This window comes from Amia ocellicauda, chromosome 2 (genome assembly GCF_036373705.1).
Source record: "Amia ocellicauda isolate fAmiCal2 chromosome 2, fAmiCal2.hap1, whole genome shotgun sequence".
NCBI classification, from domain to species: domain Eukaryota; kingdom Metazoa; phylum Chordata; class Actinopteri; order Amiiformes; family Amiidae; genus Amia; species Amia ocellicauda.
The window spans coordinates 62,835,679-62,851,645 of NC_089851.1; the positions used below are offsets into that span (position 1 = coordinate 62,835,679).

At 43.0% G+C, this 15,967-nt stretch overlaps 1 protein-coding gene across 2 annotated transcripts; it reads right to left on the minus strand.

Moving 5' to 3' along the window:
- Positions 1 to 244: 244 nt before the first annotated feature.
- LOC136711768 (actin-related protein 3B) lies at positions 245 to 11,549 on the minus strand. 2 transcript variants are annotated; one of them, XM_066688228.1, is made up of 12 exons: positions 11,266 to 11,544; positions 9,057 to 9,112; positions 8,844 to 8,968; positions 8,178 to 8,288; positions 5,948 to 6,043; positions 5,750 to 5,857; positions 4,501 to 4,644; positions 3,809 to 3,982; positions 3,630 to 3,722; positions 2,209 to 2,334; positions 1,642 to 1,725; positions 245 to 1,103 (listed from the first exon to the last, which is right to left on the minus strand). In XM_066688228.1, the coding sequence occupies exons 1-12, from the start codon at positions 11,463 to 11,465 to the stop codon at positions 1,008 to 1,010; spliced, it is 1,413 nt and encodes a 470-aa protein (XP_066544325.1). In that variant the 5' UTR covers positions 11,466 to 11,544; the 3' UTR covers positions 245 to 1,007. The 2 variants fall into 2 exon arrangements, with proteins under 2 accessions (XP_066544325.1, XP_066544333.1); XM_066688236.1 differs by lacking the exon at positions 245 to 1,103 and adding an exon at positions 1,113 to 1,222 and having other exon boundaries at positions 11,266 to 11,549.
- Positions 11,550 to 15,967: the final 4,418 nt, after the last annotated feature.

The window sequence follows — 15,967 nt, forward strand, 5'->3', positions numbered from 1 at the left end:
TTTGTATTTCTTAGTTCTTATTTTATCTGATTCTACATGGTTATATATGGTTGTAGCTTTATTTAGAGATCCTACAGATTAGGAAAAACCCAAGAGCATTAAACCTCTAAAAGCTGTGAAGAGCCTGTATTAACGCTGGTCTGATTCAGGCTATTAGCCGTCAGTCAGAACATAAAACCCTGCGATATAACCCGATAGTATAGGTCAATAAATGAAACCAATAATAAATACATGTTAGAGGAGATATAGATAATATATATTTATTACATCTGATTAATATCAGTTCAAATCAATCTCTATTGTCTGTAAAGCACAGCAGTTAGAATCTAATGGATGACATACAGCCTATTTAAATGATTCACATGCCTGTATTTAAACATGACACCTTCATATCAGATCATCCTCAACACAAAATATCCTGAAATATAAAATAATCCGCAAGAATTGTCTATATTTATATACTGTACGTACATTCTGAACATGTCACACTCTGCGGTCATATATATTTGTTTTTAAAAGCAATAACTTAGGCTGCCCTCTGTCGTACCTCTAATAAATAGATATTGTCCTAATCCAGCCTGCTCAGCAGAACCGGAGAACTAGTCATGGCCTAGGCCCACATTCACAAAACTTCAACAGCACGTTCCATCCGCCACCACTTCTTTAGAAGACGGGGGCAACAAATCTAATTAATTAAGCATTTAATTTTCTTTTGGCAACTTAAAACAGCACTATGACGGTTGTGCGTTCATTTATCTTGACGTTTTCTTGCCCTGCTGGGGTGTCAACACAGCCGGATGGTACAATTGCTATGAACACGGCCCACCAAGTGACAGAAACATCGATTTATGGCTTTACTTTACGTTTCTCTACTTGTTGTTTTTTAATCTGTATCTGTCTCTCTTCCTACCCGACAACACCAGTGCTCCAGTCAGCGGTGCGGCCCATGTGCTACCGGATTGGAAAGCTTGGCTCCACGCCGGGCCTTGACTTGTGACGGACCGCGCTTATGACATGACTCCGAAGACGGGGTTATGGCGACAGATGCTGGGTCCGTATTCCTCGTAGTCCTTCTTGGAGTGGCACACCTGGAAGAACTCGGGCTGCAGGAACGTAAAATAAAAAACATCAGAGGGAATCCCGTCCTCCTTCTGCTCAGCTGGTGCTGTAGTATCTACTTCACCCAGATCTCTGATGCCACTTTAAGGAACAAATTAATCTCCTACAAGATTAGAATTACAAGGTCAGAATTTTGGTTTGGCCTAGTCCTAAATACTCCCAGCTGTCCTACGTTTCTGTGTTTTAGTTCCGTGTATTCTCTCTGATTTAGTTGCACACTCATTGTCAACAATTTGGCCTGATAGAGGCACTATAAAATGAAGGCCACTATTTTAATTATCTTGGAGTTACTGGGAGAATGCTGCCTGGAAGGAATAAATGTGCAAAGATAACTGAGGAGAAGCTACAACCACATGAAAGTTCATTGCTTTCAATGAGGCAATTAACGGTTTCAAACGAGAAAAACATAAAAAAAAAAAAAAGGAAATCAAACTGCTTAAACCGAACAAAGAAATTCTGAGAACACTAATGATTTTATAAACATGGCACATGATCACTTCTACATTTTGGGTTTCTGCTCACCGTGGAAGCCAGCATGGAGCCCCCAAACCACACGGCAAAGCGCTGCATGTGATGCGTTACGACCTGGACTTCAATGGGTTTGGGCTAAAAATACAAAAATTGAGAGAGACAGAGAGACAAAGAGAAAGCAAGAGAGAGAACGTGAGAAAATCAGTACCCAAAGAGAAATCCACCCACAACAGCCACATCTATGTAACCTAACAGTTTCTATGAGTTTAATATCCTGCAGAAAGTCTACCACGGGTAAAATGACAGTTGTCACCTGGTTTCCCATGGCTCATCTCATTTACTATAGTAAACCATGCTTCACTGGGCCCCCCTCTCTGTGGTTTGGAAAAGGTGTACTAAACCTTCATGAGGGTGGCTGGCTTTGACCTTTGAGTTTGGCTTTGGCTACAACCCCTGAGCAAATTACACTTTCTTTCACAGACAGTATCTTCCTGTCTGGCAAAGGACACATCCCACCGCCTCTTGCAAAGTCCAGAGTCGAGCTCTGCATCGGGGGTAGGGGGGATGACAAACCAAAGAATGGGGGGGGAAGCTTTGGCCGCGTAAACCCACACTCGCCTTGATCCTGCCTCCGCTGAGTTCCTCGCTCAGTCTCAGCCGGGCATCCACCACTCTCTTTAGGTCCCTCTGCAGGCGCCGGCCAAGGTCTCTGAACATTGTGGAGCCGCCAGAGAGGACGATGTTCTGCAAAAGGTCCGACACACAAATCACTGTCCAGTTGAGATGGGAAGTGTTCACGGCCCTCGTTTGGACTGCCACTGTCCGTCTCTCAGTGGAGATGCCACTGGTAAATAAGTACAGCTGAAGGCACAACGTTTAAGTTAAATGAACCACCGGATTACACGGTTTCAAATAAAGAGAGTCCATACTTAACTCTGGAAGTTCTATATAAGGCTATGGGCAACATGCAAGCAATATAGAGAAGAGAGGGTCAGACTAATATGTCATGCTTTAACACATTACAAAATGAAAATGGCCAATCGCTTTGCTTCCTAAAGACTGCGCATAGGCACAGCAATCTGCCGAGTCTTTCCGAGTGCGCCTGGGAGAGATTACTCTATAGTCGACCCGTTTAATTATAACCCCGTAATTAACACAGCGGTCAGCTCTGAGTGAGAGAAGTCAAGGCCCTGCGATGCCCATCACACTCAGACGTCCCTGAATGCAGGCAATGCCGGTCGGGCTGCAGAACAAGGTCATTGAAGTGGCGTCTCCGGAGAACAGACACCCTGGGAAATTAGAAAGCTGCCTTTCCACCAGGATCGCATATTATTGACAGACGCTGATAACAAGGACTTACTGCGAGTGGAGCACCGTCGCTCACTGTAGGGGTCAATCCTTTGCAAATGGCGTCGGGGGAAATGTATTCGGCACTTTTACAGAACGCTGCTATTGTCTTCCAGCACAAGATAAAATATCGCATTTTGAACAGTATGGCACCAATTCCCCCCTGCCTCATCCCAGAGCCATTTATTTCCACTGACAGATGAGAGGATTGAATTGTGTGTGTGTGTGTGTGTGTGTGTGTGTGTGTGTGTGTGGGGGGGGGGGGGGGGGGATCATCAACTATATCAATTAATTCCACTATCACTCACCACCCAGGATAGATACGGCTCGAAATCTCCAGTTAACGAACATACGCCTCGTTATCACTGCTCTCACGGCCTGGCAAAACCTCCAGTCATCCATCCTCGACCTTATTTTAATTCCCTATCTTTTAATGGCTTTTCTTGTTTGATCAGTTAAGAGGGGCACAGAGCAAGTTGTCGACATTGTGTGGGGGTGAAACAGCGAGGGCTGGACCACAGCACCCGGAGTCTGGACGTCAGATGAAGGCTTTGAAACAAATGGCACACGTATTTGAAAATGAATTTTGAAGGGAATATCTGACAATAAATTAACTTATTTGTAATCAAAAACACTACTAGAGATTTATTTTTCTGAAGTTTGAAAGCAGACATGATATACTGAATCCTTACCTTATATAGTGGCCTCCTGACATCGATCGGACAATTTTGAATGACCTCGTCTACTACATCTGAGATGGGCTGCATAAAATCAGCATTGGCAAACTATAGAGGACACAAAATGATGTGAAACATACAAATATATATAGGAAACAAGCATAAAAACAACTTCAGGTGAATTGATGTCTCACCTCTGGATGAAAGAAGATTTCTGGGCCCAGGAATCTTTCATATCCAACATCTATATGAAATTCTCCTCTGCTAATGGCGTTGATACCCTTGTACTTCTTGATCCATTTCACAGGGTCCGTATCATATTTAGTAAACTCCTTCACTATGTCTGGACAGATATAGCAGTATCTTTCCTAATAAAGAAGGGATGACAAAAGGAGAGAGAGGGAAAGAACATAAATGTACATTACAATGCAGTTTCTTCTTAAGCAAGATTTAGATCCTTGGATCACTTAGTTATTAATGGACACCAAACAAGCACAACGGGGTGAATGGCCTCCTCTCGATTGGACACTCTCTTAGGTTCTTAAATGACTACCCCCACGTAGACTGTTCCCTTGAACCGTTATGTGCCGTTATCCAATGTTTTGCTTGAGAACTGATGCTGGTAAGAAAGCAGACTACATTACTGCACTGATATGCAAGGATGTCGTGCATCGGCAAGGAACAATGTCAATGTGTGTCTTCCCCTTTCAAACTGCAACAATTTAATTATTGTTATTAAGCATTTTCCTGCAAGTGCTTATCTTTGCCTCCTCCGAATGCAGTGAGATGAACAGAGCCTTGAAGACCAGAGAGCTCATTCATTAACCCTGCCCCTTTAACTCACTGTAGGAATGGCATTTCCCAGCATGATCCCCGTCCAGATTACCTTGATGGCCTTGGCCGTTTCCAGGGACTGCTCCGGAGGGATGCCCATCTCCCGGTCTCTCAGGAGCTGCTGTATGAAATACGTGATGTCCCTTCCCGCGATAGGGATGTGCTTAATGCAGCTTCCGATGACATAGCCTTCTGCCTGAGAGGAGCAGGGAGACACAGAGCACAACACCCTGACAGTCCTCACGAAACGACACGGAGCGTGGCCCGAAACCTCACTCGGCTCCAGTTCTCTCTCCCTCTCACTCAGCCCCACTGCTGTGCCTCTATGTGTGCAGCGTATCACAGACAGGGCTGCTGCAATGGTGTGGGAATTGAAGTCTCCCGTAGAGAATGGGGTGAATAACTAATTTTACACTTTCAGCCCCATCAAAACTTGTACTCATCTGCAACACACAAATGATAAATCTCACCCAGAAGGGACCCTCCTTCTGCAGCAGGACCTACCCTGATGTCCTCTTATTAAACTACGCTTCCTGATGCTTACGTACTGTTAGCATTTCTATAATGTCAAAGTCAAGGCTGGGTCTTTGAAGAGAGGGAACAGAGAGATGTATCCTTTGATGTTTGAAGCACAGCACTGGGGGGGTGATGGAAAGAAACGACAGCTGCTGAAGATGATGAGCTGCTAACTAGGCATTGGAAACACTGAGGGAGTTGGTCTGTCACTAATTGTGCACAATTATAATCGCCAAGAGGGGAGGGAAACAGTCTTACCCACACGTGCCAAACACACACACACAGGGTCTGCCCACGGTCAAAAAGCACAGGAGGACACTAGATTTTGAATTTTTTACAGGGTAGGTTGGGGGTCCTTTTAATACTTCCCCTCACAGCCGTGTCTTCTAATCAAGTGTCTTCTGAAAGCCAATGGTACCAAGGATTGTGTTTAGTCTGTCCAGAGGTTTGCTTTCTGATGGGCAAACACAAATAAGGCAGGAAGTCTCTGACAGGGACAGAATTTGTGGAATTAATTAGGCAGGCAGTTGCGTGGAGCTTAATAACCATGACCATAAAAACCCAGCACGGTTTTAAAGAACAGGAGAGACATTTCACTCAAAATGCTCACGTTGAAAAAAGCATATTTTCGGGGGAAAGGACTAAACAGCATTCAAGTTCAATGGCACATCAAGATTTCATAATAGAGTAACTAAAGAGAGAATAACTGAACACACACCTGATGTGTAATTAAAGGCAGATGTATTTAAATCACAAACACTTAACGTATTAGATATGGTCCTCACCACTGGAATGACGTGGGTGACTCCATCTCCGCTGTCGACCACCGTGCCAGTGAGAGTGCGCTCCCCCACCTGCCTGGAGGTCCAGGACGCAGCCAGAGCCAGGACGGCCTGCAAGAGCGAGCGAGGAGGGTCAGAGTGTCAGAGCGTCACCCAGCTGGCCTGGTCTCACACGCCAGCGCGGGCGGCATGGGCCTCTACCTGCACGGCCACATAGAGGCCGGGGACGTTGAACGACTCGAACATGATCTCCGCCAGGTACTCCCTGTTCTCCGGGGTGTTCAGTGGGGGCTCTGTCTGGAAGGAAGCAAAAGTAGACTCAAATAAACACATACAGTGAGGGGAAAAAGTATTTGATCCCCTGCTGATTTTGTATGTTTGCCCACCGACAAACAAATGATCAGTCTATAATTGTAATGGTAGGTGTATTTTAACAGTGAGAGACAGAAAAACAACAAAAAAATCCAGAAAAACGCATTTCAAAAAAGTTATACATTGATTTGCATGTTAATGAGGGAAATAAGTATTTGATCCCCTATCAATCAGCAAGATTTCTGGCTCCCAGGTGTCTTTTATACAGGTAACGAGCTGAGATTAGGAACACTCTCTTAAAGGGAGAGTATAAAAGACACCTGTCCACAGAAGCAATCAATCAATCAGATTCCAAACTCTCCACCATGGCCAAGACCAAAGAGCTGTCCAAGGATGTCAGGGGACAAGATTGTAGACCTACACAAGGCTGGAATGAGCTACAAGACCATCGCCAAGCAGCTTGGTGAGAAGGTGACAACAGTTGGTGCGATTATTCGCAAATGGAAGAAACACAAAATAACTGTCAGTCTCCCTCGGTCTGGGGCTCCATGCAAGATCTCACCTCGTGGAGTTTCAATGATCATGAGAACGGTGAGGAATCAGCCCAGAACTACACAGGAGGATCTTGTTAATGATCTCAAGGCAGTTGGGACCATAGTCACCAAGAAAAGAACTGGTAACACACTACGCCGTGAAGGACTGAAATCCTGCAGCGCCCGCAAGGTCCCCCTGCTCAAGAAAGCACATGTACAGGCCCGTCTGTTTGCCAATGAACATCTGAATGATTCAGAGGAGAACTGGGTGAAAGTGTTGTGGTCAGATGAGACCAAGATCGAGCTCTTTGGCATCAACTCAACTCGCTGTGTTTGGAGGAGGAGGAATGACCCCAAGAACACCATCCCCACCGTCAAACATGGAGGTGGAAACATTATGCTTTGGGGGTGTTTTTCTGCTAAGGGGACAGGACAACTGCACCGCATCAAAGGGACGATGGACGGGGCCATGTACCGTCAAATCTTGGGTGAGAACCTCCTTCCCTCAGCCAGGGCATTGAAAATGGGTCGTGGATGGGTATTCCAGCATGACAATGACCCAAAACACAGCCAAGGCAACAAAGGAGTGGCTCAAGAAGAAGCACATTAAGGTCCTGGAGTGGCCTAGCCAGTCTCCAGACCTTAATCCCATAGAAAATCTGTGGAGGGAGCTGAAGGTTCGAATTGCCAAACGTCAGCCTCGAAACCTTAATGACTTGGAGAGGATCTGCAAAGAGGAGTGGGACAAAATCCCTCCTGAGATGTGTGCAAACCTGGTGGCCAACTACAAGAAACGTCTGGCCTCTGTGATTGCCAACAAGGGTTTTGCCACCAAGTACTAAGTCGAAGGGGTCAAATACTTATTTCTCTCATTAACATGCAAATCAATTCATAAGTTTTTTTAAATGCGTTTTTCTGAATTTTTTTGTTGTTATTCTGTCTCTGTCTGTTAAAATACACCTACCATTAAAATTATAGACTGATCATTTCTTTGTCAGTGGGCAAACGTACAAAATCAGCAGGGGATCAAATACTTTTTTCCCTCACTGTATCCCCCATGCTGTATCTCAGACAGACAGATATATAGATAGCTAGATAGAAAGAAAAATAACGGTTTGAATGTTTCTCTCAAACAAAGAAGACGAAATCTGCAAATTAGCTGAACTTTTCCATGCCCGATTGACAAATGTAAAGGAACTTTCCTGATTCACTAACAATGTGATGGGAGAGGCACATTATATAAAGGTCGAATAACAGGGATTTTGTGTGTGTGTGTGTGTGTGTGTGTGTGTGTGTGTGTGTGTGTGTTAATGCAAACACCCAGCCCACAACGTCCAGGCCTGCAATAACAGTGCTCTGGTGAAGCAGCAACAAACTGCCTTCTGGGCCACAGCAGATGGAGACCAGTCCTGTCTGCAGCAGGAGGTCCTGTTGGCCGGGATGATGTCATACACGAGGTTCTGCCAAGGCCCAAGGCACCCTGAGCGACCGGCGCGAACGGCCCATTCCACTCTCATCACATGCAGCAGAGGGGAAAGGGCCGTTTGTATATATATCTATATATATATAAAACTTGCATTGCTTACCATGAGAAAATAATGGTCTTCAGGCTCCGCTCGAAGATACTTAAATATAACTTGTTCCATGAACCTCTCCATCAAATCCCAGTCTTCTATAATGCCATGCCTGATAGGCCACTGAGGACAGAGAGGAACAAGGAGGGCTTGAATACAGAATTGAAAGTCTATTATTAGGTCGATTATTATTATTATTGTTGTTGTTGACACTAGAAAAAATAAATCATATGGTAGATTATATGTAAATTTATCTTTTGCAAACGTGAAACACTAATAATGATTAAAAAAGTTTCAGTGAGGTTCAGAATATCTTTTCCATTTGAACTCTAATGTCTTAGGTCATGGTAAGGGGTGAATAAGGGTATAGATTGAGGAAGGAAAAGTAATAGTATTCAAACCCTTCCTATGATTGTGCGCAATTGTGCTGCTGAAAGGTGAACCTGGAATTGCCAAATACACATTTGTGTGGCTCGTTAATGGTCAGAATGGTCTTACTGATTTCTGGTTATAAAAGATTTCGATGTTTTACAAAAAATCTGAAATCTGACATGAGTAATCATAAAAAATAATTTAAAAAAAAGTTGCCCACCACACTAAAACGTGCTAAACAGAGCACATTTCTGAGGCACAAAAAGCAAAAACACATGACTTCTTTATGCAGCAAAACCACATCACCTTTGTCGCATAGTTGGGCTTATCAATGGCTTCATCTCCTATGAAAAAATCTAGATCTTCCAATCCACGCATCAGCCTCCTCTGCGCCTGGTCTCCCACTCCTGCCGACTCTCTGATCGCAATGCCTGCCAAGAAGACAAGAGTACAGTATAATCGGTATACAATACAATACTACTCAAATGCTTATTTAAAGATACACTCGATGCTACTCACATGATGGTATGATAAACTGGGGCTCTGTATTTCCAGCATAGCCAATCTTGGTGTATCTGTAATAAAGAAAAAGGCAGAATAACAATGCTTAGTCTACATATGGATAAGACCCTACACTAAAACATTAGCAACCCATGTACAGTCAAGATATTCTATTCCTTGACAGCAAGTGCATTTTTAAGTTATCGCACAATAATCATGTCTGCTAGTATATTTCAATGATTTAGTACTGTGGTGCCATAAATATGCTAACAGGAAGCCATTTGTGTCTCATGAGCATCTGTTCAGCTGTAATGATGGCCCTCTGTATTCTGTAAATCCGAAATGTCAGCGATAAAAGAAGACAAATAAAAGCACAAGCGCAATGCAATGCCGTAATGGCGGAAATGAGCCAAATGTTTCAGGAATAGGAGTAATCGGAAACTGCATCCCCCCCCACGTAATCCAATGCAAATTAGAAAACAATGCTGATCAATACAATAAATGAACTACACATAAGGGAAATTGATCTGTGTCATCTCCCTTCATGGCGAGGGGATTTCAGCGAACCCTAGTATGGGTCTCTATTGCTGCACTTGTCCGAAGACCCAGGGAGATTGTGAAACATGCGACACGCCCTCTTTGCTCAACGATAAATCACAAAATATAGAAAATGCTGCTCTACACACACCAACACTCATTGTTGTAACAATGTGAAAAACACTGCAAGAGATATGGTGCTCTATATAATACCCTTGATTGATCATTCATTGTACTTATTCTGTTTTCAGACTAATGCTTTGACCCAGTTTCTGCAGAAAAGTCAAAAACTCACAGAGACACAACTACACTGCAAAACGAATGCATTTGATAGATTAATTAAAAAAAATATTGCTTCAAAATGGATATTCAGTAATAATTTTGTAATAGTTTATATCCAGCAGTCCAATACAAATATGACAAAATAGTGTGTATGCACTCAATAAAACATGAAAAGGCATATGGGAATAATGAGCATTATAGTTTTTTAAATTACTTGTTTGCTAGTGTATAGATAGATATTGTGGAATGTAAACTAGTTCTACTAATTGTTTGATTTTTGCATTATAGGATAGTTGTTTATCCTAACCTAGCCTAGTACATGAAATGAACCCCTATTTTTTAATACAGTACACCAATCGCCTATATATCAATAATATTATTATTATTATTAAGTTATACATATTTGGTGTTTCTTATACTACAGAAATACCAAGTATTGCTTTTATGATATTTGAATTAAAATAACTTTTGACAGTTATTAAGGTTCGATTCGAGCTGACATTTCTGTATAGAATAAAACCGCATTTACACTGCAAATAATGCCTCAACAGTACAAATGCTGCCACTGTCCATCCAGTTAGAAAGACACCACATTTAATTATAATCAACTGAAGTTGACTAAATATAACTATGAATACACATGTAGCCACGTGATCACATGATGACATGTAAACACACGTGACATTGAAAGAACACGCATTACAGGTGTATGAAAATAAACTATTTTGTAAACCCAGTAGCTTGACTAAAAGTAGGTCAATAAACACACACACACACACACACACACACTCTGTAACACACACACTCTCTCTAACACTCACACACTCTGTAACACACACACACACACACACACACTCTGTAACACACACACACTCTGTAACACTCACACACACTCTGTAACACTCACACACACTCTGTAACACACACACACTCTGTAACACTCACACACACACACACACACAGTAACACACACACTCTGTAACACACACTCTGTAACACACACACACTCTGTAACACACACACACACACACACACACACACACACACACACACTCTGTAACACTCACACACACACACACACACACACACTCTGTAACACTCACACACACACACACACACACACACACACACACACTCTGTAACACACACACACACACACACACACACACACACACACACACACACAGTAACACACACACTCTGTAACACCACACACACACACACACACACACACACACACACACACACACACATACACTCTGTAACACACACACTGTAACACACACACTCTGTAACACACACTCTGTAACACACACACACACACTCTCTAACACTCACACACACACACACACACACACACACACACACACACACACACACACACATACACTCTGTAACACACACTCACCCCGTGCCGCAGTCGATCACGCAAGGGGGTAGAGGCGCTGCCATGCCGCGGATCCCGGGAGGCCTAGGCCAGCATGGAGCAGACGTGTCCCCGACAGAGACTCGCAGGGCCGGCGGGACTGCAGCGCAGGTAGCCCCCGCACCGCGACTCCCGTTATGACAGCCGGGGCGCTTCCGGGTCAAAGGGGAACGCGGAGGCATCCCCGGATGTTCGCCGATCCCGCGGGGAATGCTGTGTCCATGGCAACGGCCCGGGCCTGCGGTTGAGGTGATAATAATGAATAATCCTGATCATAATCAGAAAATACAAATACGGTGGCCCTGAAGTGCAACTGCTGAAAAAATAAAACAGCTGCTGAAAAAATAAAGCAGCTGCTGCAGCATTTTCAGAAGCGATTACGGAAAGGGAGGTACATTGTGAAATATATTTGACTGATGCCATTGGACAGCAAGCAAGTCACGTGGACCGAGCAGCTTCTCAGAAGAGACAACAGAGTCTGAGAAACGGGCGCCAACTTTGCAGAGCACGAAGTATCATATTAATATTGTTGTGTTTTCTGCTCTCTATCCACTGTGCTGACATATTAAGAGTTATAGGGCTGTCCTAAAATGTATTAGAATTAATGAAAGCTTAGGTAGGAGACAGAATGGGGTTAAAAGTAGCTAGACTTACTAAATTAACAACTGTACTTCATTATTACAAGGCAGTGTGATAGTGCTTTATTTTTATTATTATTGTTAAGCACTAACAGAAAATATCCGTTAACAATTCCATCAGAAGGAGCAGTTTACGGATTTAATAGACAAGAACATGAGCTAATTTGGGAAATGCAAAATTAGAGAGATGGCTTTAACAAATATGAATATCTCCAAAAAACTAAGAAACAATAATAAACAACACATTAATATACACTCACCTAAAGGATTATTAGGAACACCTGTTCAATTTCTCATTAATGCAATTATCTAACCAACCAATCACATGGCAGTTGCTTCAATGCATTTAGGGGTGTGGTCCTGGTCAAGACAATCTCCTGAACTCCAAACTGAATGTCCGAATGGGAAAGAAAGGTGATTTAAGCAATTTTGAGCGTGGCATGGTTGTTGGTGCCAGACGGGCCGGTCTGAGTATTTCACAATCTGCTCAGTTACTGGGATTTTCACGCACAACCATTTCTAGGGTTTACAAAGAATGGTGTGAAAAGGGAAAAACATCCAGTATGCGGCAGTCCTGTGGGCGAAAATGCCTTGTTGATGCTAGAGGTCAGAGGAGAATGGGCCGACTGATTCAAGCTGATAGAAGAGCAACTTTGACTGAAATAACCACTCGTTACAACCGAGGTATGCAGCAAAGCATTTGTGAAGCCACAACACGTACAACCTTGAGGCGGATGGGCTACAACAGCAGAAGACCCCACCGGGTACCACTCATCTCCACTACAAATAGGAAAAAGAGGCTACAATTTGCACAAGCTCACCAAAATTGGACAGTTGAAGACTGGAAAAATGTTGCCTGGTCTGATGAGTCTCGATTTCTGTTGAGACATTCAGATGGTAGAGTCAGAATTTGGCGTAAACAGAATGAGAACATGGATCCATCATGCCTTGTTACCACTGTGCAGGCTGGTGGTGGTGGTGTAATGGTGTGGGGGATGTTTTCTTGGCACACTTTAGGCCCCTTAGTGCCAACTGGGCATCGTTTAAATGCCACGGCCTACCTGAGCATTGTTTCTGACCATGTCCATCCCTTTATGACCACCATGTACCCATCCTCTGATGGCTACTTCCAGCAGGATAATGCACCATGTCACAAAGGTCGAATCATTTCAAATTGGTTTCTTGAACATGACAATGAGTTCACTGTACTAAACTGGCCCCCACAGTCACCAGATCTCAACCCAATAGAGCATCTTTGGGATGTGGTGGAACGGGAGCTTCGTGCCCTGGATGTGCATCCCACAAATCTCCATCAACTGCAAGATGCTATCCTATCAATATGGGCCAACATTTCTAAAGAATGCTTTCAGCACCTTGTTGAATCAATGCCACGTAGAATTAAGGCAGTTCTGAAGGCGAAAGGGGGTCAAACACAGTATTAGTATGGTGTTCCTAATAATCCTTTAGGTGAGTGTACATATACATAGTGGGGGAAAAAAGTATTTGATCCCCTGCTGATTTTGTACGTTTGCCCACTGACAAAGAAATGATCAGTCTATAATTTTAATGGTAGGTGTATTTTAACAGTGAGAGACAATAACAACAAAAAAATCCAGAAAAATGCATTTCAAAAAAGTTATAAATTGATTTGCATGTTAATGAGGGAAATAAGTATTTGACCCCTTCGACTTAGTACTTGGTGGCAAAACCCTTGTTGGCAATCACAGAGGCCAGACGTTTCTTGTAGTTGGCCACCAGGTTTGCACACATCTCAGGAGGGATTTTGTCCCACTCCTCTTTGCAGATCCTCTCCAAGTCATTAAGGTTTCGAGGCTGACGTTTGGCAACTCGAACCTTCAGCTCCCTCCACAGATTTTCTATGGGATTAAGGTCTGGAGACTGGCTAGGCCACTCCGGGACCTTAATGTGCTTCTTCTTGAGCCACTCCTTTGTTGCCTTGGCTGTGTTTTGGGTCATTGTCATGCTGGAATACCCATCCACGACCCATTTTCAATGCCCTGGCTGAGGGAAGGAGGTTCTCACCCAAGATTTGACGGTACATGGCCCCGTCCATTGTCCCTTTGATGCGGTGCAGTTGTCCTGTCTCCTTAGCAGAAAAACACCCCCAAAGCATAATGTTTCCACCTCCATGTTTGACGGTGGGGATGGTGTTCTTGGGGTCATTCCTCCTCCTCCAAACACAGCGAGTTGAGTTGATGCCAAAGAGCTCGATTTTGGTCTCATCTGACCATAACACTTTCACCCAGTTCTCCTCTGAATCATTCAGATGTTCATTGGCAAACTTCAGACGGGCCTGTACATGTGCTTTCTTGAGCAGGGGGACCTTGCGGGCGCTGCGGGATTTCAGTCCTTCACGGCGTAGTGTGTTACCAATTGTTTTCTTGGTGACTATGGTCTCAGCTGCCTTGAGATCATTAACAAGATCCTCCTGTGTAGTTCTGGGCTGATTCCTCACCGTTCTCATGATCATTGAAACTCCACGAGGTGAGATCTTGCATGGAGCCCCAGACAGAGGGACACTGACAGTTATTTTGTGTTTCTTCCATTTGCGAATAATCGCATCAACTGTTGTCACCTTCTCACCAAGCTGCTTGGCGATGGTCTTGTATCCCATTCCAGCCTTGTGTAGGTCTACAATCTTGTCCCTGACATCCTTGGCCAGCTCTTTGGTCTTGGCCATGGTGGAGAGTTTGGAATCTGATTGATTGATTGCTTCTGTGGACAGGTGTCTTTTATACTCTCCCTTTAAGAGAGTGCTCCTAATCTCAGCTCGTTACCTGTATAAAAGACACCTGGGAGCCAGAAATCTTGCTGATTGATAGGGGATCAAATACTTATTTCCCTCTTTAACATGCAAATCAATTTATAACTTTTTTGAAATGCGTTTTTCTGGATTTTTTTGCTGTTATTCTGTCTCTCACTGTTAAAATACACCTACCATTAAAATTATAGACTGATCATTTCTTTGTCAGTGGGCAAACGTACAAAATCAGCAGGGGATCAAATACTTTTTTCCCTCACTGTATATATATATATATATATATATATACACACACACACACACACACACACACATTAACCCATTTACACAGAAAAGTATATTTAATTGATATAAACAACAACATATTTTATTATTATTATTATTATTATTATTATTATTATTATTATTATTATTATTATTATTATTATTAATGAGTGTTATTCTATCTTTTGGAATTGCTATCAAATTAGCCTGCCCCACTTATGCGTGACCAGACTTTGTAATTTACAGTGGATCAGGACTACTTTACTTTATTAAACGTAAAATCTTTCAAATACAGTTAACAGAAAATAAAGCTTCTACAGTAAATTAATAACTGTAACAGAAAAAACACCAAGTGAGTTACATACTCACTCTAAAAATTGAAGATTCTTCAGCAGTTCTTTCGAACCTTTGGGTTGTTCGTGAGTTAAAGGGTTCGTTTAAGAAGCGTGAGCTCTGTGGTCAACACAAGGGATCATTTAAGAGCCCTTTTCATCATGATCGCGATTGATTTAACACACATTCAACGTGCTTTAAGGATCCTTGTTTGCTGGGAACCTTGGTAAAGGGTTCTAATAAGAACCTTAAGGATCCTCCACAGTATCAACCCTGGGATCCAAAAAGGGTCTTATTACAACCTTCACTTCTTAGAGTTTACATATAGGCTGAGTACTGTAATTGTGTATGGACATATACATGTTTAGTTAAATTAGTGTTTCCATAAGCTTTCATTAATTCTAATTCATTTTAGGACAGCCCTATAACTCTTAATATGTCAGCACAGTGGATAGAGAGCAGAAGACACAACAATATTAATATGATACTTCGTGCTCTGCAAAGTTGGCGCCCGTTTCTCAGACTCTGTTGTCTCTTCTGAGAAGCTGCTCGGTCCACATGACTTGCTTGCTGTCCAATGGCATCAGTCAAATATATTTCACAATGTACCTCCCTTTCCGTAATCGCTTCTGAAAATGCTGCAGCAGCTGCTTTATTTTTTCAGCAC

Excerpts from the sequence above, each read along its gene's own strand:
- LOC136711768 (XM_066688228.1), bottom strand. The coding sequence starts at position 11,465 with ATGCCTCCGCGTTCCCCTTTGACCCGGAAGCGCCCCGGCTGTCATAAC. Across the intron at positions 6,044-8,177 it reads AAGACCATTATTTTCTCATG|ACAGAGCCCCCACTGAACAC; the intron begins GTAAGCAATGCA and ends GCTTCCTTCCAG. Across the intron at positions 3,983-4,500 it reads AAACGGCCAAGGCCATCAAG|GAAAGATACTGCTATATCTG; the intron begins GTAATCTGGACG and ends CTTCTTTATTAG.